Source organism: Charadrius vociferus, unplaced genomic scaffold (genome assembly GCF_000708025.1).
Source record: "Charadrius vociferus isolate BGI_N301 unplaced genomic scaffold, ASM70802v2 scaffold436, whole genome shotgun sequence".
NCBI classification, from domain to species: Eukaryota; Metazoa; Chordata; class Aves; order Charadriiformes; family Charadriidae; genus Charadrius; species Charadrius vociferus.
This window is the reverse complement of record NW_009649187.1, coordinates 3238336-3266092: the sequence shown is the minus strand read 5'-3', so window position 1 is coordinate 3266092 and position 27757 is coordinate 3238336. Positions and strand designations below refer to the sequence as shown.

Below are 27757 nucleotides of genomic sequence, written 5' to 3'. Positions count from 1 at the left end.
CTGCATACAAAAAGTTTTGAAAAAGCAGATATATAATTTACTTTGCAAAGAAAATAAGCATGGGTAAGACTTGGATAATACAGTTCTTAGCTCCTCTGTAAAAGAATGAAGCACTTGAATACTGTGGTATAACAGATCAGAATTTGATCTGAAATCTGGTCAGTGGGGTTGTTTTTTGGTGGTGGTTTTTGTTTTTTATTTGGCAATGTCTGAAATACAAACATTAAATTTGATTAAATTAACTGGCTTCTTCAAGTTCTCCTATGGTCACCTCACAAACCCAGCTCTGTGTACTGCATGCAAGATCTAAAACATTAGAGGAAAACTAAACAAGTGAAAAAACGATAAACAATCACAAAAATCTATTTGGTTAATCCTAAATTCTGTCCAACCTTTCTCATTAACAGGATTAATATATTTGTTAGAAATGTTCAAATTTTGTGCTTCTCTTGTAAGTTATATGCTTTCCCTAAGTTTTTACTAGCTTTATAGCTGTAAATTATGTAGGGTAGGGACAGCCTACATCACCTTCCACAGCATTCACAGTATTCAAGACTCATCTTTTTTGCATTTATCCTCCAAATATAAATCTAGAAGACTTAAATAGAAGATGATGGGCTGGGAGGCGATTCTGGATGAAATGATCATACACAATGTAAAAGAAAAAAAGAGTAGAACCACCACAGAATTTGCTAAAGGAGAGACAAACCCCTTATTACTAAAAGTGCCTTTAAGAAAAAACAAAACAAAACCAACAAGAACAAAAGAGAAAAAAACATCTCAAAGACGCAGATGGTGTTAAAAGCCCATGAGTTCTTACTGTAAAATTTCTTGCTCAGACATACCCCAAGATTCAAAAAGCAATTCTACATTTAACTGTTGAAGAATTTCTACTTTCTGATTATCATCTCCTGATAAAACCATGACACATTATTTAACATTGACATCCTGATTCTGAAGAGAATATGCAACCTTTAGAACAATTTGTATTACGGACAGAGTCAGATTTCTAGGCAGGTGATGACATCCAAAGCTTAATTCTACCTGGTACATCGCCTATAGCCTGCAACCATGTCCTGTAGTCTCAGCAACGGGCCATCATAGAATATTGTAGACATCTCTACCCCAACACTTAAGACAAATCATCTCGGGCGATTTTAAATTAAAAGCTTGTAAAATATGTAACCTCTCCTAGTTTTTGCAATTAATAGGGTACGTCTGCAATTAGCCTGACTTACAGAATGCTACACTGTTGTCATTAAAAGATGTTTTGTGAAAGTGCTGCTGTTATTATGGAGGCTCAAGAGACCAATCCCTCCTAGAGGGCAAACAGTGGACTAGTAGAAAACAACAGCCATAAATCACATTGTCAGGCAGCGGAGAGAACAGAAGTGAAACACAGGCACATGAAGGCCATTCACTGTAAACACACCACAGCAGAATCCTAGTCAGGATTTACTGAACCTGTAATTAATTAAAGTTTCCTTCAAGCTAAATTTTTAATAAACAAGGATTTGTGCTGACAATGAAGAAATACAACAACACAATTTTATCAACTCGCACTACAACACTTATTAACTCTCATTTTACTGCATTGGGTACTTTCTCAGAGGTTGCCTTCACTTTAGTTGCAGCTTTTGAAATAATTTTAGACATTTTAAAATATGGTAACAGATTTAATATTGGATACACACTGTTTTGAGGCTGTGGCGTTTCAGAATTTATGCTATTTTATCATGTACTCTTTAATTCACAATTCCTGTTTGGTCAGATTCAGGCATGTTTAATTCCCCCCCAGGAAAAACACTGCAATTAAATATTGCAACTGACATCATCTACCCGGATTGTGCAAAGCATTTGACACTGTCCAGCACGACTCCTTGTCTCTGAATTGGAGAGACATGGATTTGACAGTTGGACCACACGGTGGATAAGGAATTGGTTGGAGGGCAATTAAAGAGTTGCAGTCAACGGCTCAATGTTCAAGTGGAAAGAAGCGATGAGTGGTGTTCCTGGTGTTTAACACCTTTGTTGTCAACATGGACAGTAGGATTGAGTGCACCCTCAGCAAATCTGCTGACCACACCAAGCTGTGTGGTGCAGTTGACACAATGGAAGGAAGGGATGCCATCCAGAGGGACCTGGACAGGCTTAAGAGGTGCACCTGTGCAAACCTCATGAAGTTCAACAAGGCCAAGTGCAAGGTCCTGCACCTGGGTTGCGGCAATCCCAAGCACAAATGCAGGCTGGGCGGAAAATGGATTGAGGAGGACTTGGGGGTGTTGGTCGACGAGAAGCTCAATATGAACCATCAATGCGCGCTCACAGCCCAGAAAGCCAACCACATCCTGGACTGCATCAAAAGAAGCGTGGCCAGCAGGTCAAGGGAGGTGATTCTGCCCCTCTGCTCTGGTGAGACCCCGCCTGGAGTACTGCATACAGCTCTGGAGCCCTCAACGTAAGAAGGACATGGACCTATCCATGGGTGAGTCCAGAGGAAGACCACAAAGATGATCAGAGGGCTGCAGCACCTTTTTCCTATGAAGACAGGCTGAGAGAGTTGGGGTCGTTCAGCCTGGAGAAGAGAAAGCTCCGGGGAGACCTTATATCAGCCTTCCAGTATCTAAAGGGGTCCTACAGGAAAGATGGGGAGGGACTCTATCAGGGAGTTGAGTGATAGGACGAGGGGTAACAGTTTTAAACTGAAAGAGGGTAGATTTACATTAGGTATTAGGAAGAAATTCTTTACTGTGAGGGCGGTGAGACACTGGAACAGGTTGCCCAGGAGTTGTGGATGCCCCATCCCTGGAAGTGCTTCAGGCCAGGCGGTTGGAACTACGTGATCTTTAAGGTCCCTTCCAACCCAAACCATTCTATGATTCTATGATTTCAGGGCATGCACTGTTAAACTAAAAAATAAATAAAATAAAATAAAATAAAATAAAATAAATATCAGCTTAAGAGAGATAAATCCTAGCGCCAAAAGATTACACAGCAGTTATCCAGCTTTAAAATTCTGAACTCTGGCCTTTAAAAGATGCTAATGAATAGAGGAACAGGAAAAAAAGATAGAGCAATTCCGATCTTGTAGATCTGTTCAGCACAGTATTTCAGGCCTTCACCATTCAAGGACAGTATTTTTTCCTGTTAGGGTGATAAGTTGATTTTGTTGCCTTGTCTTCACTGGGGCACATGCAATGTACAAAGACTGGAAGACTTTTGGCAAGCACCGTTTCTTAAGGCTAAAACTTTTATGATTTATTTTAAGGACACACCATTAAGCAAATGTTTTTTTCCTGTTGGTACCTCGCTGTAGCTACAAGTTAGTTTCTGAACCTATGAAAACAGGACAGTCTTTTTGACTGATGCTTACAGAAATAAGGTTTATCTTTTGTAGCATAAAGCAGTCTTTTAAAAAACATTCAGATACCTTTAAGGCAAGCTTACAGAAAGAATATATAGTCACTCACACAACCATACATCACTTGTGAATCAAAAACGCATTCTTCAGCAGGCTTATCACTGTCTCATAACCAACCATTAAGCCCAGAGATCCATAAATTCAACCTATAAAACCTCTTTATTATTTCCCTGCCCCCAACAAAACAATCTAAATGGCACCATGAAGAGGCTTCAGAAGAACACATTACAATGCTTAGTAATGTAAAAGTTGTAATAAAAAGAGCTAAAGCACTTACTACATTCTTAACAAGAGTGCTACTTCTTGTGGCATGATACTAAGTTTATCTGAGTTTGGTCCTTAACTCAGAAATAGAGCCTTTGGCTAAAACAGAGGTTTCACACGCAGTCATGCCAGTAACTGTAATCTCTGCAGCTTATTTTCTTTACATGTAGACTGTGTACTGTACTGCGAGGGCAGATGGTCCAACACCTTCAGTGTGCACAGTCATCTCTTCAAATAGATGGTTCCACAGGTGCAAGCATCACAAACTGACAATTGCTTTTGAGGGCTGCATTGTGTGTGCAGCACTTGACAAGAACAAGGGAATGTAAAGTTACAGCTTTACAAATGGTATGTGATTACTGCCAGAACGAATTGATAAGCTCAGTGATATCTTTTCTAAAGATCAAGAAATTAAAAGTTCAGCCTTGATCTTAAAAAATACAGTCTCCCTTCATATGCAATATGTTAAACCAAGATAGCCAAAGTTCATGTTGCCTCTTACATTCCATGGTTTACAAATGCTCATGTGCCATCAGAAGTTTTGAAACAACAGGACAACTCTTCGTACAGCAGGCTTTTTTTCCCCTGACACTTAAAGGGCTTTTCTTCTGTTCTTCCTTATCTTCCATTCTATACCATAAATAAAATGGTATTTATGATACACCACATTAGATTTACTTCTTCATTTTCTCTCATCCTTAGAGGTCTCAGAGTACTTGACATGTATAACTCACTTTAAGCTACATCGGATTTGAGTGTAAACCATAGTAGGAGGTTAATAGCATAAGACAGCACCACAGGACATATTCAGCAACAAATGCTGCACTCTGTTCAAACTGAAAGCTGACTTCACAGGGGAAGACTTCTACTTAAATCTGGTTCTTCCTATTGCTTCCAACTTAAGCACATTTATCATCATAGAAGAACCAAATGATCTTCTGTGATCACAAATAATAAAAAAGCAAGTTTTACATTTCATCCAAATGCCTTAAACTAGTCTTAGAAACCTATCCAACTTACTATTGTGCCTTCCTTCCACCACCTAAAATACCAACCTGCCTTCCCTTGTGAATAGCTCTTCCTTAGTGCCAAAATTGTCTACCATTGCTATTCTAGCAAAGGAATGAAGTAGTCTCTCTTTTGAAGCATCACATATGCTAAAAACCTACACAAATACTATAGCAACAGAGCTACCTAAGCAGGACATCCCAATGACTCATCTGAAACAGGGTGACCAAATTTCCAGCTGATCTCGTACTCACAATTCAGGCTGTTATTTAATACCGTCATTGTGGAAAATCCTTAAGTTGCTTGCAAAGAAAACCAAAATAGACTGGGAAGAGAGGATATGCCACACTAATGCTCCGTGAGCCTTTCACTTACGACACTGCTCAGAAGTCCTTCCATTATGGAACACCTGCCATCGCTTAACTCTCTTCCTCAAAAAATCTCCTTCATGAGTTTCAAAATGAGGCTTTCTCTGTTCCTTAGAAATGATTTGTCCCTCTTTCACAGGCCTGTACAGAACAAGCTGTAATACTGTGTTTTACCACGAACAATCTGCTGGCCAGCTACTACAGGATAATGCATTCCTCAAAATCCATTAAGATCTTCACTGTCTGATGTCCAGTTAATTTGAGGGACAATTATGTTCTTCCACAGGTCCAGACCATTCTAACCCCTGTTAGCCCAGAGGCTGAAGTGACCTTACTCACTCCAAAGCTGATAACAACGTTCAGTTCCCCAATCCTGTCTCCTTGCAAGTTAGCTGTCCAACACAAGACTCCTCTCAAGACTCGTGATAAACCTTAATACACTAACAGAACAACAGGCGAGTCCTGGAATTGTCAGTTTAATTCCAAACAGGTCCGTGCAACACTGAGATCACAGGTGCACAGCTACTTGGCTTTTGGCCATGTAAAATTAATCTCTATCAAAGAACAGGTTTATGTTCTCACGCAGTCTAACCACGGTTTTCTTATTTATTTCTTAAATTTATTTAAGTTTATGCCTTACGCCAGAGCATAAGGGCAGAATGGTCCCTGGATCAGTATTACAAAGTTAACATATACAAAAGCAGTCTCCTGTAATGCCACAGGTTATCAGGAGATGGAATTGTCACAAGATGAGATCAGCAGTAATGTATTCATAGAAAGAACATACATTGAAAAGAAATACTAGGCTGGAGTAAATTACCTGGCCTATATCTGATGTAATATATTTTCAGTGTACAAGTTTTATTTATGCTAATAAATCAGTAGTAATTTTTTCTTGCAGGTAGAAGGACAACTAGAATGGGAAAGTTGTTGTGGTTTTTTTTTTTTTTAAACTTTAATTATAAGCTTGCTCTTCTCTGATTAAGAGGCATCTTGGAAAAAAATGTGCGTGAGGTGAAGACCACATCAGCAGTGGCACTTGTTTAAAGCACACTGTTGCAGGTCTCAGAAGACGAGGCATTAGGGCAGAATTAGAGAACTGAACCTATCTAAAGCAATCATACGGTATACAAATTCCTAAATTTTAAGTTGTTGAGTAAGCATTTATGGAAGGAAAACAAGAAGGTAAAGTCCTGAAAACCTGACTGTTCCTGCAGATGCAAAAATTTGAGCCAGTCTGTCAAGTGCACTAATTAACAAATACCCCAAAATACGCACACACGATTTAATTTAGGAAGACATGTGAGCACATTATTGAGGTCAACAGACTTTTAGGGCTTGAAAACATACCAAGTTAATTGAACAACAGGAAGCTATTAGCACATTAGAGTGTGCTATTCCTTTTTGGCCATATACTGTAACGGCATCAATTACCTCGGAATACGTTTAATCAAGTGCAATTAAGCACCATATCATTTTAATGTTATTACAAGAAATTCAATAAATATTTAAAGAGAAGTTTAAAAATGCTTTGCTGAATCCTGAAAACCCATTTAAGCATCTGAAAGATGAGGCCAAGGGAAAACAAAAATTTGAGTTTTCTTTGTTTTGTTCCTGCAAGGTACCAAGGATCAAAGCTTCAGACGAGTCAGGCTTGTCAACTTAAGAAATGGAATAAGAACATGCATATTAAGAGACTGGCCAAGAAAATTAAAAGACAGAAAAGCCACTCCCTGAAAAAAAGAAAACCAGCAAAGTAACACTGTCATTAAAGAAAATGAGACTAGATGATAACAATTGACCCTACTGACCAACTGAAGAGAAATTACCTGTGCAAGAAAAATATATTAAATATTAGATCAATGACATACTGATGCATGAAAGTGCAAGGAAAGAATTCACTGGTACTAGAAGCACGTATCTGGTGCACAAGCAGTCTTAGTCATGAACTTCCAGCATAGATTACAGTACAAGCAAAGCTCAAGCAAGAAACCTGTTACTATGTTAAATTTGTTCAGGCAATGCTAGTCTATATCATAATATATACTCCATCATCCCCTTTCCTAATCTACACAAGACAGTGAACTTTTTCTTCTTTTAAAATAATTAGAGAAAGAGCACAAGCTTGCACAGAAACACTGAAGGATTTTTTTTTTTGGCTAGCCCCCCCCCCCCAAAAAAATGCAAGAAAAAAAAAACAAGAGAAGCTTTTGGAATTAAAAGATGGATGTCAACCATTACCTTTTTGTCGGTATAAGAACCAGTTTCGTGGAGAATGGCCACTCTAAATGGAGGCCACCATGTATGGAGTTCTTTTACCCACTGGTGCATCACAGTAGCTGGACAAACAATCACTGTTGGACCCAATCCCTGGTACCTAAAATAAAGTATTCAAGAAAAAAACCAAACCCTTTAACATGAAATAAATACTCTATATTAAGTGGCTCATTAAAGTACACACATATTAAAATTACACACTTTATAGTTCAAGTGGAATATGAGCGCTACGGAAATGAACTGGCAGTTTGTTTTTCTGGAAGTCTGTTTTTTAAAGGAAGATGAAAGGGGTACTGGTATAAGAACTTATCCACTGAACAGTTAATGGATGCATCTATCAAGATAAACACAGAAATTGAAAAGCTTCAAACAATAAGGCGTAAGGGAACTTCCTCCTGTGGTAATACAAATCAGGTTTGGGTGACTGCTGTTTCTATAAGAGAAAAGAAATCATTAACAAACAACTATTTTATTACTTCTATTAAAAAGAATGTGTAGCTAGAGTCTCACAAATGGACTTACACACAGGTGTTCTGCTTCATGTTGGTAATATACTGTACTGTTATCACCATAATTTACAGATAAGACAAGGACTCTAAAGCAGCAGAATATATCATCCGTGGAAGTTAAGGTCTGAGCTGGACTTAAACCGTGTCGTAAGTTTCTTATTCATAATCATATGATTGTTTCTGATAATTACTGAGGATGTTCTGAAATGAAGTCAACTTTCCCACAACACCTTAGTTCGGGGGTTTGTGGGTTTTTTTTGTGCCCCCCGCCCCCCAGCTTACGCAAAGAGTTCACGCTTCCTTTGATGCATTTTCAGAAAATCCACTCCCCCTCCATTCAGTTGTATGAAACCTCTTCTGTATCTAGTCTGGCCCTAACCACCTTCCACTAGCCAGCGTTTTATTCTTCTCGAGGGCTTTTATGTATTTATATAAAAGGATCATCTAACTTCTTCCAGTCTGTGCTGTTTCACAAAACTTAACAAACCACACACTTCTACTTGCTACACTTAGGAGGCATCCATCCTTCATTCTCCTCATCACTGCAACAGATTTGCTCTGTGCCCATCCAAGTTGCATTTGTTTTCCTTGTACAAAGGTGACACCAATACCATTTCAAACCAAAGTCCTACTGGTGCCTTGTACCAAGATACTAACATTGCCCTGTTCCTACCCCAAATATATTGTCATAACGTATTCTGTCCCCTTCTCACAGTTGCATTGTACTAATAGCTTATGGTCAATATCATATACGATCAATACACCCAAATCTCTTTCTTCTTCTGTTGCTTCTGGTTTATAAAACCCAAATTCGCAACAAGTATCCTTTATTAGTTCGTATTTAATTGGGTGTGATTAGAATTGCAAATAAGATCTATTCCTGCAACCTATTACCAAGAAAAAGGAAGCTATAATCATACTATATTTATAACGTTTAAGCACTCAAAAAATTAACAGAGGAAAACATGTTGCATTATAACCAACTCTATTGCCACGTGCTGGAAAAATCGTGCCTTCAAAATTAAGCTGAAATGACAACTAAATCCTAGTGAAAATAAAAGAACAGGGCAGCAAAAGCAATGCAAATTTTCTGGAGTTATGGATTTTTATTTATGTAATCACCATGGAAATTAATCTCTCTGCCACTCATAGTAGAGATTGAGCCTTAATGTTTAATGTGTATGATTACATCTCAGTATCTTGAAAAGCACAGATGAGTAAATAATGAACTTTACAGCAGAGTTTCTCATCTGATCTCTCAAATAAATGCAGCAAAGTCTGTAGTGAAAGGTAACATCGTTGTTAAATAAAATAATGTATTTGAAAGATGCAAACTTGTGTATCCCTAAACCCTTCAACAGGTTTCACCGACAGATTTCAACCTAGATACAGGTTAGAGATGGGTTATTTGAAGTTCGTTGCTGCTTTGTTTTTTCTTGTGAAGGGATCATTAGCTTGAAAGCTGTTGCTTGTTCCAACTATCTCAGTTTGTTTAATAGACCTTTCCCCCTCTGTAAGTCTTGCTTCCCTTGCATCCTTACACCGTCATAGCTGCAACACTTCTGCGTGACATTTGGCCTTCCCCAGCTGTATGGCTCGATAACTGCTAGAAGCGAGACAGCATTTTAATTTTTGTAATAGTTATACTCCATGTAACAAGTAGTTCCTTACTTCAGCTAGTCTTCAGGCTCCTTCAAAATCAGAAAAACACTGAAATCAGAAGCTGTTTACAACAGGAAATTTCTACTCACCTTATTTGACAGAATACTTTTGCAGAAAATTTCACTGATAGAAAGTAAAGCTGAGTATTTTGAATATCAACAAAAGCGACCCTATTGTCTCAATACTCAAGTGCCTCCAAATACGACAATCTGCCCAGGAATGACGGGATTATCTCCATTTTACAGAAGTCCAGCTAAGGCTGGGAAAGCCCGCAGTGCCGGTCATACAGCACTACGCTGGCTTCACCGACACATCAAGGTAATGAGACACGAGCTAGGCTGGAAGACATTTAAACACGCTGACAGCACAACTCCGTCCACTCTCACATGCAGAAAGAACGCTGCAACTTAGGTGTGCCATTATACTTTGGCCTTTTCAAAGTTTTATTGTAGTTCCACTGTAGTATCTTAGGTCTTAAGCTGTGACTGCGTAACAATGTCAAGAGATGTTCCTGAAGGATTTCCATCAACTCAGTGGTCTTCCAACAGGTGCAAGGAATATGCCTACACAAAACAACCTGTATAGTAGCATCCTTAAATCAGGCAGCCATATCAAAGCAAATCAACTGGCTAGAGTGATGGAGAACATGGAGTTTTTTATATAAAGGCAACAGTAGGAAGCAACTGGAGTAAAGACAGTAATATTTTCTCTTTAAAGCATTATTTTATAATTCACATACATGCTGAACATAATTTAAATATACCTCTAAAGTTAATTATTTTTGTTTAGTATAGTACTATGATATTTGCTTAATTACATGTAGTAATTTACAACAGGTAAACAGGCCAGCAGAACTAGAAAAATCAAGTATTATTCACGCATGCATTTGTAAATCCAAGGACACCAACAAGTATCTTTTCCGGTAATTTCACCCGTGAGGAAGGAATGTTAAAGCACTGTTCAGTAACAAAAAGCATAACAGATCTCGTAAGAAAGGCCAGTCACCCTAACACAGTTTTGAAAAGCAGCAACAACAACAAAAAAATAGCAGATGGAAACTTCTCTGTATAAATTACTGTTTTTACTATTACTACTATTTTTTTGGCATGGGTAATTCCCTGCCGATCAGAAACTCTAACTTTCATTGCAAATCAGCTTGCTACTTCCTGTAAAGCATTTACCTGGTGGCTTGCCAGAACAAATATTTTAATGTAAAATTTAATAAATGGAACTAAAGGTATTACATCTGATTTAAAATTCCATATTGTGTAAACTATTGATATTAACGTAATTGAGTTTGTAAACAATCCATTTGTGGAAGCTAACCTTAGACACTGTATTGACCCAAAATATCTAGTGCGGCTCATCTGCAAAATGAAGCATCAATGCCTGGAATTCATTAAAAGTGTTACATGTTTAATTTTTCCTGCCCTACAGCTCCATTGTCTCGTAAAATTTTTCCTTTGATGTCCCCCACTAAAAGAATTAAAGGAATATTGTAATTGAAATGTCATTAATAATTCACAGGACCCTCCTCCACCAGCAATACATCTGATGAAATATTAATTGAGCTCCACAGACTGACAGTCTGCAGAGGAGCACTTGCCTGTAATTTGAACCACGAGTCCTGATCTTGCTGTAGCTCAGACCTGCCAAGAAGGCAATTATCTGGATGGTCTTGCCCAATCCCATCTCATCTCCCAGAATTCCTCCTGCCTGCTGGCAGTGCAATTCCCAGAGCCACCTAACACCTGTCTGCTGGTACCTAAAACAAGGAAAAAGGAGATGGCAAATGTTTGATAGTACAGATCATAACAGAAAGTACTCATGAATTAATCATTTGGCAAGGTTCTTATACTAGTTACAGTAACATGCTGGATGTGTGTTTTACATGAGTGCTGTATTTACTCGGTCATACATTTTTGATGCACTCAGACATTACATGTGACTTTCATTCTTTATGCAACACTAAAACATTTCTAATTAAACTGATAGTCATGCTAATTAGAGGGTATTTTATTTCATGTATATTTTAAGTGTTAAAAGCAATTTGGAAAGCTACTCTAACAAAGCATTATCTTTTCAGAAAAGATTACAGGTAAGGGCAGAGTAAATTATATTATTTGGAACATATACCTTGAACTGAAGGAAAAGCCTGACTTGTAAGGAGTACAGACTTTATACTCCACTGTGAAAACTGAGCACATCTGCCAAAGCATGCTTTCTTTTTACATAAATTCATTTAATAACGTTTAGTCTCTTCCAACAAAGAAAAAAAAAGCCAGAAATGCAAAATGTTTTGGGAGGCAAAACAACAGAAACCATTCCAGTGAATGGGATGCAGCAGAGCATTATTACATGAGAGTATCAGGGCAGTTTCTGCTCCCGGTCATTCACTGGAAATTGTGTAAGCAACAATGTAAAATACACTCCAGTTAAAAGAAGTAGGCTGGAAAGCAAGATTTACAATGGGAAGCTAAAGAGGTGGAGATAAGATGCTCACTGAGAATCACTTTAGGACATGCTTTTTTATAATGATATGAAATAGTGAGACCAATAAGAATAACACACCATGTGTACGGGTTAAATTGAAAACAGGACAGAAAGAAATGAAGAAACAGTATATTTAAGTTACAGTTAAAAAAAAAAAAAAAACACAACATGTTTCAGCACTTCTGTGTCTTGTAACTTGTAAGAAAGGACAAGGTTGCTGATATAATTTTCTTCATGGCATGCATCCCTGGAGTGCACAGCATAGCAAAGAGCAAAATACTTTTTTTTTTGTAAAATAGTGATTGTTCATTTCAGGGCATTGCCTTTTGCGCATTTCAAAATTCTGTTCCATTCTTTGAACAAATAATATTTAGGACTACTGGCAGCTAATGACGCTAGTGTCTACAAAGTACTATTAAAAATCAATTTATGATGAGTTCTGTATGGATTTAAAGAATGCTAAACGGAGACAAACAAATGTATCGAGTAGTTAGAAAAAGATGATCAAAGAACACATCTAATGGTTCAGACACCATACTATCTGCCGGTCTCTCAAATACATTAATACCAAGAAGCCCTTAAAAAAACCCCTTTTATTAGAAATTAATTCACCTTAAAAATGCAGCAATCTAAAAACAACTATGAAATGGCTTGCAGGATTAGCTATCATTGGGTTAAGATGCTAGCATTACTACATTTTATGAAGACAAAACATTTTCTGAAGGAAACATTAAAGAATTGGAGAGAACCCTACTTCCATTCAGAAGTGGCTCCCCCAGACTAATGTCCAGCATGTCTCTTCAGAAAACAACCATTCAAGAACTTCCTGATATTATTCTGTATTATTTTTCAGGATTACATCCAGTGCTTAAAAGCTAGCTGCACATATAAGCATCTTTCTCCATCTCCGCCTTTCTCCTGAGAAAGTTTCACAGTAGAGAAGTTTGTGAAAAATTCTGCTCCAAGATTATCTAAAAATGGAAAAGATGCAGGCGCTTTCTTTGTATCATCATATAAATGTGCAACAATTGCAACTATGCAAAAATTAAAGTACACACACCCCCAATTTTTTTATGGTTGCAGGTTGCATAGAGAGATAATCAGTTCTCCTTAATCTTATGCTTTCATTGCAGCATCTTTTATTTATTTATTTGTTTACTCAAAACTATTGTAGAAGTAAAAAAAAAAATGTTGCCTGGTCTTTCAAGATAGTTGTGTTTGAACTGTATTTCACATGAGCAATCATGCTGTGATGCATCCCTCAAAATTCACCACAGTAGCTAGCAGAGTTTAGCTGCACTGTTGCGGAGACAAAATTGCATTTCCAACCTATCAGGGAAATCACATGCTTAAAGCAAACAATGAAGAAATCTGGTTTCTTGTTTATACAGACAGCATTCTCTCAGGCTGAGTGCAGACAGTAGAAAGCAATGGTTTGAAGTCAGTCTTGCTCACTATGTTTGTTTTTTTCCCACAGCAGCACCAACGGTATTCTTGCTAAATGTTCCTCAAAGCAGACAAGTATATAGGGAAGAAACAGATTGTCCGCTTTAACAGGCTTCCCAGACAAAGGTAATCCTAGTGTGAGCTAACTTTTTCGGAATTCAACTATGCAGGAAAATCACTTACAGTATACAGCTATACACCTCCTTCGGGCAAAATACTTCCATGTTTTGTACTAAACGTACTCAGAACTCACAGTTTAATGCCTATCAACTATGGGGCTTCCTACATTGGAGATTTCAGCATTTAAGTTACAAGTCAGACAAATCATTCAACTCAATTGATCCTTCTAACCACTTAGGAAGTTTTGCCAACTGACTCATGCTTGCAGGGATACCCTTCATTAGCAAGGCTGATATCTCTAAGATTAATTTTTAGTTGTTTGCTTTATTTCAATTCCCTTTGGGTTGCTCAGACCACACATCCGTTCTCAGGATGATTACTTCTGCAGTACCTTTGCATAAACAACTGGAGACCACATATTGGCTGTGTATGGTCCTGGCAACCGAGTCATTAATTCAACTCCATTTCAGAGCTAGTGCTTTCCTTCTGAAGTAACTGCAGGACAACAGTAATAATTTCTTTGAGGTTAAGACTAAGTGGTCCTGTTGGAAGGGATACCACGCACGCCCGTTATAAACCAGGGCTTTCTACTCCACTAATTATAAGATTTTAGAGAGTTAGCTTTTGAAAGAGAAGATTTTTTTCCCCTGCTGTGTGAAATGTTGCCAACAAAAATGAATTCAAGTCTATTATGCATGAAAGTTAAGGGAGAGATTACGGATGAAGTTAACTTGTCAACTGCTAGCTTATTTGGGCTGCCTTTTGTAAATAGCTTTTTAAAATGAACTCGAAAGTATTGAGACCATGGGCACCATAGTCTCAAAAAACTGAAACAGAAAGCAGTCAGGTCCAGATCTGTAATCCAGCTTTAAATGACTAAAGAATGACTTGTAGAGTGTTTTCCATCTACTGAAGGAATTAAGAAAGCACTCTCCAGATTTTAAAATTTTACTGGCCAAAATGTTCAAGCCTATTTTATAATATGAATTATAAGTAGTTACTTTGAATAGATTTTGAGTAGTTATTTAAAGAAAAAGTTGTCTAGATTTTTTGCTGGCAGAAAATGGGCAAGTTGTGATAAATGAAAACAAGAAACGCAGGTGTTTCTGTGATTGGGTGGAGTGAGGGAAATTTTCTGCCAGCAACACAACCACTCCACACTTGAATTAAAAGAAAGCACTTATCAATTAAAAAAAAGCATTTATAAAAATAGACAAGGAGAGCTTCTCAATTTTTAGTTTAGCTAATATGCATTCACAATATTCACATCAGCCAGTTATCATCTGTATTTCCATGGAACTATGTTTTGTACTTGTAATACATTAGTTTCTTTGAGGTTTGATCCTGGAGACTTTTTTAAAGAAATAATCCTACAGAAACAACTGATGAAGAAGTTGAGACATAATTCATTAAAATTACAGCAAAGGGCATCCAGAAATCACTATGACTGCTACTACTAATATTATTAACAGCATACAGCAGCATAATATTAAAATAAAGCACACAATACCTACTTAAAAAGCTTTTTGAAGAGAAATCCTGGTACTTTGAAACCCTCTTCAAATTCAGTGTCACTTTCTTCAGAAATTTCCTCAGCTGTTTGATGTTCTTTGTCCTTCAAACGTTCTTTTTGCCACCTCCTAGAGTGACACAAGGAGTCAATATTTAATTATTGCATAGAAAAGATAACTATATGAAAACTACACTGAATTTTCCATCAGGTAAAAACTGAACAAAAATGCATTCTCCGATGTCATGATTTAAATAATAAAAAAAAATCTCGCAGGAAAATGGATTAACAGAGTTCTGAAAAAAAAAAGCCACAAACCCCTTGACCCCCTTCCCCAAAACACACTCCATATTCTGGGAAAAAGGATTTCTGGACTATTTAAAAATGTGAGGATATTCACATACTCCTCTTTTTTTTTTTTTTAAATTTTTAAAGTTATTTATCCAGATTTTTCTGTAAAGCTCTGCATTGCTTTCAAGCATTTGAAGATAAACTGCATCTAGAGGTTGACATGCAAACTGTGTTTTATTTCCAGCCTTGCTATGCACATTTAAGCTTATGGGCTGAGTGCCTTATCTTTTCCAGCCTAGTAGCCCAACTTTATCCATGTCAGGAAAAAAAAGCATAATCATAAAAACATTAGCTAATTTCTGGCCCAAAGTTGACAATATCATCAGCTATGCAAACTTAAACAGTTCATTATCTTGATTTAGATCCTGACCTAATTAGCCAAAAGGAGGAAGATAGAAGTAACTGTTAAAATTTCTCTCAAACAACTGCCTGTAAGACAGCTACCACTCCTGACATTTTGCACTCCCAACCTGGCATACAAACCAGAAGACACTATAAAACATCTCAAGCGTTGCTCCAAGTCTTTAAGACTTCAGCCACACTGCTATCTAAAAGCTCAGTCACGTTAAGAGCAGACACAATTGGCACAATGTCACATACAGTACCGTAACTCCTTCCAGCCTGATATGAGAAGTGCCTTCTCCACTAGAGAAAAATCTTCTCAGCTAAAATTATTTAAAAATCAAATTTGATTCAAGTTTTCTACCTTGAACACATAAGTGAAGAAAAAAATCAAAACCCAAGAACAGGCAATGAAGGTGTAAAGTTCCACTTGTAATTTTTAACTACAAAGGCAGTTCTGGGGGCAATTAAACCAATGATGCCTGTCTTCCTAAGGACACTACTCTTTATTCTCCAGTATGAAATAAGGTGAAAACACTAAGAGACTCTTCTTGCCGTTAGGTCGCTCAAAATCATCTTCCACGGGATCTGCAAACTCTTAACAAGACTTAAGTTCAAGCTGTGTTTTCTCCAGTGGCAGCATTAACAGAGTTTTTTCTCTTGTCTTTCTGACAACTTCAGTGAAGTTGTTGAAACTTCCACTTAAAGGTTTCTGCATCTCTGGCAAATTTGTTTAAAAAAACTTGGGTTAGGGAAAAGAGAACAGGGAAGAAGTTCAATACTTCATATATAAACAACACATATAGCCTTTCTCACAAAAGAAGCCAATTATGACAGGTTTCTAGATCAGCTTTTCACCAGTATCTTTCGAGAAAACACAGTCTGCGTTTATGGAACCAGTCACAAATGTGGAACTATGGTATTGTTTTATTAAGTGAAAATAAACACCACTGTCTCCAAATATACGCAAGTTACACTAACTGCCCAAAGACTGCACTGAAAAACTAACTAAGACAACACAATGCTGGACAGGCTTAGAGAGCCAGCTTCACTGGACTATATTTTGATCTCTTAAGACTGGAAGTCTTCAGAGGCAAAAATCACAACGGAGAGAAAAAGCAGCATTTGCAGAGGTAAAAAAAAAAAACAGGACGGACACAGATACTCTTCAGTTTTCCGATTAAAAACTGATGAGTTGCTAATGTTTATTATCGGATTGTTTTGATTTCATTATATGAAATCATGTATCCATTTAAGTAGTAAAAAAAGAACTTACTAAAAATATATAAAGTGTCAAAGTTTTCCCCATGGATACTTTTATGTATCTATCCTAACACAGGAATGGAAATCTCTATCTTAGTCTGTTAAATGTTTGATTTAGGAAAATAACATTCCAGCTCTGCAGTGTAGCAGGCAGATATTCTAGAGGCACAGCATAAAAACGCATTTATTTTTGTTCAGTACTACCATGCTGTGTTATCAGGCACTGATGGTCGATTATTCTTCTGAGTTCCAGAAAAAGATCAAGGATTCAGCTGACAAATGTTGACAGTCATTGCTTCAGACTGCGTAACTACTGGAACCAAGACACATCAGAACTTGATTATTTTATCTGCCTGGGTTACAACAAAACTCAAAACAAGGAGGAAAACTCCTACTTACCACAGTAAAATCAAAACAATTGTAGATTACAAAGCTTCCGAAGTGACAGCTAGGTAAAGAATCCATATTAAACTCAAGTAGGGCAATAATTTGTATAAGAGTTTCCTTCTAATTCTATAGTCTAATATGAATCGCCACCAGCCAGCACTGGAGTTTCAGGTCTCCCCTGGGAAGAAACAGATTGCCCTCTAGTGTACATTAGAAAAAGTGATCCAGAAACAACCAAGAAGAAACGTGTCTGAGATTAGCTTGTAGCTGTCCAGGAATACAGACACTTCACCTTAATATAACTACTACATTTTATGCAAGAAGTGTGATTGATGTTGGCATTTCTCTTAAAATTACTAGATGCCCCGAAAATACGTATGTCTAGAATTTGAACTACTAAATCCTGTACTTAATTTTCCTAAAGAAAAGTTTACTTTATACACACTGTATCTGTTACTTTACTGAAGTGTATAATTACACAAGCTGCAGTACTGAAGGCTCTGGGTACTACATCTCTTTCAAGGGTCTGGAGGTTTTTCCCCCTCAATTATAAGTTTTAAAGAAAAAGCAGCAATTTGTTGTTACCACTAACAACTTCCAAAGTTTGAAGAAGCTATGTAGTTTTTGAAAGGCTGTGAACTTAACGTAAGACATCGTATGAAGATAGTCTTCACTAAAGCTTCATTATTTTCTTTAAAAAAGTGTAAATATCTAAATGGCTGAAGCAATGGGAGGACAAATACTATCTGCTAGACCACATCAGTCAGTTGGTCAGCCTGGTCTTGTACCTTTCCCCAGGAGTCAAACTTTGGAGGGAGAAACACAGCTCATATTTGACTTACCTAAACAGTAACATATTTACTATTTGGTCAATATATTCCTTATGCACCTCAACTAAACGTCATTAGTATGCCTAAACAATCAGAAAATACAGGTTTTACTCTATCATCAATGTCTCTTGAAAATAAAAGCATGACCTTTAAGAAAACTATTTTATGTTGTCCACGGTCATCGACATAAATACAATTTTATCCTGAAAGTGCAGTATGAAAGCCATATATCATGCAATTAAATCTTTCTTAATATAAGAATGCATTCAGATACTAAGCCCATTTCCCACTTATTGCAATACCCTAGAAAGAAATTCTACATCCCAAACAGTAATGAGCACAATCTGACTTTTTTTTATTTTTTTTAAAATACAGTCAGGAATCAAGCTGAGTGTTTAATATAGTTTGCATTTGCAAAGCACAATATGTTTTCTATTTTAGACAGCTAAGAATCCCTTACAGATTATTCTAATTTGCTAAATTGAAGCATTCAGCATTACTTTTCTGATCTAACTTTTTATGGTCTATATGGGTGGATTTAATTGGTACGTCCTAACAGATGAAATACATGCAGTTAGTACCACAAGTCTCCATAAGTAAATTAAGACTGATGTAGACAATTACACACTTGAGCTTAGAATGAAAGGTGTACTCAGCGAGTGAGCCAAAATACATCTTCATTTGTGTCTTAGCTTTGTCATTTTAAAGAGCAGTTAGGATGCTCTAAGAAAGTATCTTTCAGGAAAGGTAATATTTAATCCTTTTTTAATTTATAACTCTGAAACATCAAGAGATTCAGTGACTCAGATACTTCAAAGAGAGCTAGCACATGAAAACTGATCTGATTTGAGAAAAACAACTTATTTTTAAGCAACTTTTTTGGTTTGATTCTTTATCAACTGCTTTGTGCACTGATAGCCACAACTTCCAGCTGCTCAGCTGCTTGGATGTCACTTGGCGAGGTGGAAAGAAGCAGCTTTCCTAGCCTTGCCTCTGAGCGCTGGACAGCAACTGAAGAATTCAAACAACTGTACTCCACAAACTATACAAAATACAGAAGAAAACACAGATATGGCACTTATGTCCTATAACATGACATGTAGTTCCCTCCTTGAAGCAGCAGGCAAATACATACTGACAAACGCTAAGGGAACAGTGACCACAAGACTGCTAAGTTTTTGTTTTGTTTTGACTCCAGGCTACTACCTTATGCAGACGCTGTATTAGTGATGTCAATAATATAACACATTAACTACATATATTATAAGCAGCAAAAATTACTTTGTTATACTTATGCTTTGCATTTTATTACATACAAAGGAAAACTGATTAATATGCAAAAAATAATCTTGATAAGTTGCAGTTTCCACATCTGCAAAATCTTGAGAATACAAGAAAGCCATGCAGTAGTTTTGTTGTTGAGAATACAGAAAAGGTTGATTTCCTGTGCATTTAATCTGCATACAAAGTTCCTTTTATTTTGTGGTCCTAGGTAAAAGAAGCTAAAAATGGGTGCATTTTCAATTATTCCATAGTCTTCAAAGAAACTGGCACTCCCATGACCTGATCATTCCACCAGGCAGGAGGCAACAGGTTAAAATTCCACCAGCACCAATTCTGAACACTTTTACACCGAGATGGTCACTGCTGAGTATAACAAAATATACGTCGATAACATACCTGTTGATGGGCATTAAGTCTGAGACCTTCAGCACCATCCTAAAGACTGACTGCCTAATCCTCTGGGTTCAGCTGGTAATACTCAGTATGAAGAACAGTTGGGAATGATGATACGCTACTTTTCACTGAATCTTAAACTTACCTTTTAGCTGCTTGATAGTATCCTACTTATTTACCTTACTCTCCATAACCCTGATGTTCCTGCAAACTATGATTCACCTTAGATGTTAACCTTTTCAGAATACATTTTTCCCCTGTGTGTCTGCACAGCAACACGGCTCCAGTAACAGTAACCAGAGAAAGGCAAGACCCACGCAAGGGAAAAGAACAAATTACTGAGAGCATAAGCTGAATTCTAGTTTCACATTCATCTTGCTTTGAGTGACTACGTCGACCACTACAAGCAGCCTTTAGGAGGAAAGGAAAGAGCTGGGTGCTCTCCCGCCTGCCCTGTTTACTGCACACAACACCAGCTCCTGTTCTGAAAACAGTCTCTTGTTCTAGAGATGCTTTGCAGTCCTGCAGTTAGCTAATTATGCTTTAAGAACATCATCGTCTTTTCCCCTTGACACAGACCAATCTCTTCAAGTCCCATCTCTGAAAAGTTTTAATGTAAAGGAAGCTCATTTTCCCTCTTTAAGAGTGTAGGACTGTATTCAGCACCAAGCACAAGACTAGATGTTCAGAAGACTAAAGTAATCCTAAAGGATCTTCCCCTGCCTCTCTCAGGGGTAAAATATAACATAATCTCACCCATTTGTTTGCATTCAAAAGTAAAACTGACATGAAACAAGACATAAATGTAAGCAAATGACAGCATTTCTATAGCATTCTTAATATGTTTCTTAATTCACTACATTTTATTTTCTCATGGCATTTCCCATAATGAAGATTACCTGGGGGTGTCAGCATAAAAACGTCAATGTGGACAGCTGCAGCTTAACAGCCACAATAACTGCAGCTATGAAAATTTTAAGAGATGTAGTGTTTTGGTAGCAATTACAGTTATTGATATTTCTAAAATTCATTTAGGCTTTTATTGTAACTTTAGTAACCAAAAGAAATGTAGTCTATGATATGACTTTGCTAAGGATAAATTGTCACAATCTTAACGTTATTAAAAAACGTGTTTGAATGAATTTAAACTGAGAGTCATATTAAAACTTTCAATCAAAATAAATTACTCTTGATGAAAACACTGAATTAAAAATGATTTAATATTGGTCTAATTTAAATGCGAACAGTACAGTTTTATTCAATAATATAGTAAATATTTTACCATTTAAGTACAATTAATTTTTGTTAATGCATCCAATAAAAAACATATTTCTTTTTGACCCTTTGGACATTGCTCAGATTAGCCTCTTGCCGAAGTCTTCTATTCAAGAGCAATAAACTATGCTTTAACTTTGAAAAGAAGCATCCTGAGATCGCAAATCTATTGCTTCATATCAGCTCCTGATCTGCCTTTGTAACCCGGGATATGAAAGTGAAGTTGGGCTCTTCCTACCTGAGGTTTTGTTACCAGTAATTGTACAATTGTGAATACCTCTGCTATCAGAAAATATCTCTTCCTCCAAAGCAACTCAGCCTCACACCACAGGAAGAGATGGTGTTTATACCTCTACTTCTTGACCCCTTCTCTGATACAGCTTCATTTAAATCTGTAAGATTTTATATTTCCATAGAAGTTTAAAATTTGAGTCTCCCAAGCATTAACTGAGTTCCTTTGCTAGGTCTTATCACTACATCAATCACCCTTCACTGACAGCTCTAATATCTATTCTTCCTTTCACTCTAGAGCAGCTGTTTTCAAGTTGGAATCCACGATTTTCTACAGGACTATAAAACTACTTGAAGGACATTCACTAAAGGTAATTAATTAAAAGTAAGCATGCTATCAACAAGCTGAAGTTCATTATGCAAAGCTCAAGCCTTATACTAGAAGAGAGATAACATGCCAGAGAACAATTAAAACAAAGCAACCACTTTAGTGATCTTGCTCTTTTGACTCACAGTATGTTCAGAAATGGCTCTTAGCTCCACAGGCATGTCTAGTTCACATTTTAACAGCCTAACAAATTACATGTCACTTTGCTGCCCCTTCAAAATGTTTTCCAGGCAGTTGTGAAAATGGAAACGTTGCTCAGTCTTATTGTTAGGAGCTCAACAGCTACGCTATCAGTAGAGAAAACATTTCAAGAGCACACTGTGGAGAGATCATCAACACACTAAGCTGTATTTCCCCACCTAATGTACTAGATTCTCCTTAGAAACCTTCCGCAGTTTACAACCTCAGGTCATCATAGCAGTAGAAAACGCCACTACTACCACCATTATCACTATCTCTTTAGATAAGGATGTTTCTACCCTCACTCTTGTCAAGAACAAAGATAGCAAAATCACTGTCAAACAGTCTGCGTTGTCTGTCTGCACTGTAATTTTGTCTATCAAATAGAAAACTAATTTTTTTTTTTTTTAAGATAGGTATATGATCTACAGACAAAGGCAGTACTAGTACTTAAGTATAAAGTTGCCAAATAATATGTTATTTTATATATACTTGACTTTGGGAACATTCATAGTTCTACAAACAACAAACACACACTGATATACAAATACTGAAGGACCTATAAAAATCAGGAAAATCTAACATCAAAGTCCTTGTAATTAAGAGGTATGTCTGATTCCTTCTGGAAAGTTATGATCGTTCTGCCTCGTTTTCCTTACTTCGCTTCCTAGCGGTGTATTACAGACATTGCCCTTTGCATGTTCAACACAGTTTGTTCATGTTACTAATAAAAATGCCTAGGACTAACCTTAGTCTCTGTTTATAATAGTCTTCATCTCCATCATCTCTCCACCTCTTTACTTTGCGCTTCCCCAGTGTATGCTCTTCTTCCTCAGAGCTTGGAAAGAAGTCAGCATCATCTTCAGCTTCTTTAAAATCTCTCTTCACCGAATATTTTTTTTTGCTTGACAAATTCCCGAGTTCATAATCAGAATAATTCTCAGCCTGCTCTTCCTCCTCTTCTGCTGCTTCTGGATCAAAGAGCTCCTCATCAGGTACATACTCAGACTCTCCACTATCATCCTCCTGTTCACGCCTGACCTTCTTGTCCTCAAGATATTTCTTTTCTTTTGGAATCTCTGCCTTTGACTTAATCTGGAGGGCATGCTTCTGAAGTTTTCTCAGGTGTTTTTTTAAGCGCTTATCTGTTTTTGACAGGGCTTTACCCCTCTTTTCCCTTGTAGTAGATGTAGGCGCTATGCACTGAACATTTTTGGCTTGTGCTTTCTTTTTTGCTCCTTTGTGAAGAGATAACTTCTTTCTTTCAGATAACAGCTTATCTTGGTCTGCTAAGTACTTCTCAAAATCAGATGTGTCATTTAACATTAATCGTCGTGTCTTCTTCTCTGGCTTCTGAGGTATTTTAGTTCCAAATGGAGTCATCTGGCCAGTACGAATAAGCTCATCCCACTCCGTTTCCTGAACGGGCATAAGCATACTGCCAAGACATGATGGACCAGGTTCTACAATAAAAATCAGAACATCCAGCATACCTTTAACACCTTCTGAACAACTCAAACACAGGAACAAGGGTGTTTCGGTTCCTCCCCCCCTTCCAGCTTTATATACATTCAGTTCAGTTTTTATATATACAACTTAAAAGTCCAGGTTATTGTCACACATAATACTTGAAGTTCAAAAAAGGCAAAACCCAACAAACAGAAAGTCAAAAAAGACAGACTGTAACTTTTACTTCAAACTACTTCTCAAACTTCATATAGGAAGCACTGCATATACTATAAAAATGCAAATACCTCTGAAACAACACACAGCAGCAAGAACTACCATAAAATTAGTCTCCCATGGCACAAGAACTCTAATGTGCTCCCTATGCTGTCAATTCAACCCATGTCACCATGTTCAGTGCAAGAAACCACTGCCTTCCCATATGCAGCAACATAGTCCATTTTTATTTTATTATTGATTTTTCAGTACTATTCACAAGCTTGAAATTTGACATTTCCATTACCATACCAGAACAGACACAAATCTTACAAAACACATGAAAGACTGTCTTCCCACTTACTTCAAAAAAAAAGGAAAAAACAAAACAAACCCCACCTTCCTACTCTACAATACTAATATTAGGATTATGACTTTAAAAGTCAGATTGGCTGCACAGCACTTTGCCATAAAAGAACACTTCAGTTCAACTGCATACACAGCTGCTATACGTATTAACAGAGACTATAATTGGTGTTTGAAACCAAAGAGGTGGAAAAGCTCTTGAATTCAGGAAGCTGAAGGGGAATTCCAGCCTGAAATCTATTATTAGGATCCAAAATTTCAAAATAGCTGTACTAGAATTGCCAGCACGGCATGCTACTGTACATGGTTCCATTTAAAGCACTGTATTTATCACCAAAACATGTTAAACAAGTAACAATGATGCATCAGGCATGAGACTCCTCCCTCTCCACCCTCTCAGTTTCTCAAACTACTGGAATTACTCAACTCCATTTCTTCTGTCTTGGGCCCCATTCACTTCCTAGTTACATTTCATCACACTGGTTGCCTGAGTTTTACCCCATGAACCCATTCAAAGAAAAAGGATTAAAGATGCTTTTCTACCAAGGAAAGTTTACTGAGGTTGTGACTCCTGTGAGATTTGTTGAATCAGAGAAGCATGAGCTCTGTGAGATCTGGAACCCTCTCCAGCCACTTTTGCAATGAACAAATAGCACAGAGAGCTCACACCTCTGCAAACAACCATATAACCCAAAGGTGATGTGCACCTGTCAATGGGGTCCAAACTTGCCTTGCAGAATACTGCAGATTAGTGACTACGGCAAAGACACAGCCAAGCTAGAGCTACATAATCCAAGCTCAGCTTGCAGACAGCAGTGAGAAAGAATACCTAGCAAAACACTGAGAGAACAAACATCCTGCTTTGGAAGAAGCCTTATTTTTATTTTTCTGAAACACAGTACAGCCTGAAGAGAAGCACTTCCCCCTTCCATTTCTAGCAATACTTCCCAACAGTAAGAAAAAACAATTTTGTTAATGCTGATTGATAGCATCCAGCATATAAAATGTAATTCAATCATGATGTTAGTCATCTTCATCAAATTAGCTGTGAAAAAATGCTAAGATTTCCAATTTATTAAGCCCAATACTCTAATGTGCCTCAGCCATCCCTCCTGAGCTGAACACGGATTAACATCCATTTCTTAAAACTTCCCACGTGCATATGCCAAGATCTGCAATTCTGCAGGTGCAGAGAATAAGTGTTCTTAACTCTCTCTTTGAAAGCAAACCACTGAGATTTATTTCCTTGTTGGCAAAGATCTTGCAAACTAGCTTCAAGCAAAAAAGGCATTACATCAAAGTAGAACAGAACTTTAAGTCTTCTCCCATACCTTCATCTTCCTCAAATTCAATCTCATTTACTTTATCAAGAATGTCCGTTCCACCAAGAATTGCTTGCAGACGCTTTTGTTTTGCTTTGATCTTCTTTAGCTGTTGTTCCTTGAATGACAAGTAGATACATAATTGAATTTTTAAACTGGTTCACAAACTTGCTATTCTTTTAAACGAGACTTAAATTACTATATTTGCAGGATTTTCCACCAGAATCTCATATTCAAATGTTCATAATATCGTATTTGAAACAAAAATAGTGCAAAAAACTGTCACCACAATATCTGTAGGGCTCCAACATACGGAACACACAAATTTGTGTGTACAATCACCTTACCATATGCGTACAGTAAGATCAGATTATTTATACACACAAATTTCACATGCACATTATGCATTTTTATGTACATTTTGAGGTCATTTTATGAATGTGTTGATTTTAGTGAAGGAAGCCCATCAAGCAGATTAGTGATGTGCACAGAGAACACCAAAAGATTTGTTCATTATTTGGAAGAGTGGGTCAATGGTTTATAAGCCACTAAAAAAAGCTATACGATTTAGAAGTTTTGGAATGTTTTGTCAGAAAGAAACTGAAAGTGTACATCAGTCCATCATCCTAATATATGTTTGTACACAACTAATGCAGGAGTGGTCACAGCTAATTTAACAGCAAAAACTACAAAGTGAGTAAGTGAAAAACGTCAACATTACAGACGTTATAACAAGTACACTTCATTACTGCTATGAAAATAATTCATAGCTAGCTCTTCTGTTACACCTTTTATCTGATTGTAACATCCTTAACCGTATATTTACTGGTGATGTTGTGATTCCTTGGCGTTGCTAACTTTCATTTATGAAACAAGAAATTCCAACCAGTAAAACAAAGACATAGGCAACGCAACTTTCCACATTTCTAACTCCATTCTTTACCTAGAGAGGCACATACTTCAGTAAAAATCAAGTTCATTGAAAGTGAGCAATTTTTTTTTCTTTTTGGTGAAGAACAGTACACTAGCCTGCCCATGTCTTCATGTAGCACTTTTCAAATCACAAAGGGTAAGTATATTGATGTGTGGTACAATATATTATCTCCCATGTATGCGCTATTATCCTTGCTACCAGAGTACTTTATATCATAAAACACAGCTCTACGGAAACAGCTGTCTTGTACCAGCCATTAATTTCCCATTTGTCTCAATAACAGAAGAATTCAGTTGTCTTTAACCACTTTAAGTACTACAACAGGAGCAGTACTAAAAGGCACTTCTCCATGCAAGAAGTGGCTTAAGACCAGCCTTAAATACACTGCCCATCTCCAAACCACTCTTGGGGTTACTAGGACCACTTTTACAGAATATAGTTTTCATACAGGGATTCATTTTTACACTTCAAGGACCATTAGAGATGGCTAACAATGAATTTGCAACAAGGTTTGAACTTCCCCTGCAACTAACACTTGTGTAAATAACATCAAGTAATATGAAAACAAGCAAGATACAGTGTCCAATTACACGATCACTCTTTATTGGTAAGTCTGATTCAATGCATTTCTTCCCACTACTTCCAGCTACTTGTTCCTAGTCCCGTGCCACTGTTCAGTACTGTCCCCTTCAATCTCTTAATTGGCGAAATTGTGAGCACAGTGTTATCCAAGTTGCTGAAATGATCACGCTTAAAAACCAAACAACTGAATGAGTCAGTGGCAAATGGCCTGAGACTGGGAAGAAGCATCTGAGAGCAAAGAACAGAAAGTTTTTCAGTCAGGTTTATCATTAGAGAAACTACTAGGGTGAATTTCCATCAGATGGTGAGCTGATCAAAGTGCTACATTCCTGTTCAGGAGAAGTTTCCCTTTTCTCAAATATCCTTCTTCCTACTCACAGCTGCATAGGTCTATTGCTTACATTACCTTGATGCCTGCCAGACTGCTCTATGAGCTCCTTTAACTTACTACTTTGGCAGAAAAAAAGTGGGAGCAGTTTCTGCCAAATCAGTGAGTTAAAATGGCTCACAGAAAGGAATGATGTGTACTGGTACCAGAAAGATACAGGCAATGGAAGAGGATTAAGGAAAAGAAGGTAGGGAATGAAGACCACGAGAGCTGAGATTTAGGTCAACGATTGAATCATGCCCTAACAATGATTTGCTAATTCCCCAAATACTACTGGGAGTAATTTAATTAAATTAATGCAAATCAGTCTTCTGAGCAGGTCCTGGAATTTCGAACAAAATAAAATTAAAAAAAAATAAATCAGCTCTCACTTTCACATCTTTAAATTGGTTATTTACATTTTTTAGTAGAAAATTAAGCCATTTAAAAGGGAAGGAACAGCAATTGTAGACTGACTCTGAACTATATAATTAAGCAAGAATTATATCACATAATCCAAAC

General features: G+C 37.2%; 1 protein-coding gene across 1 annotated transcript in view; it reads right to left on the bottom strand.

The window, feature by feature from the left end:
* The window catches only part of ERCC6 (excision repair cross-complementation group 6), a 44159-nt gene that overhangs the window by 13345 nt on the left and 3057 nt on the right, over positions 1–27757 (bottom strand). Inside the window, exons 3-7 of the mRNA XM_009888812.1 lie at positions 25362–25470; positions 22751–23465; positions 15083–15208; positions 11116–11274; positions 7303–7438 (exon numbers count right to left, since the gene is read on the bottom strand). Of these exons, the coding sequence (XP_009887114.1) occupies positions 7303–7438; positions 11116–11274; positions 15083–15208; positions 22751–23465; positions 25362–25470 (1245 nt within the window). The remainder of the gene's footprint in view (positions 1–7302; positions 7439–11115; positions 11275–15082; positions 15209–22750; positions 23466–25361; positions 25471–27757) is intronic.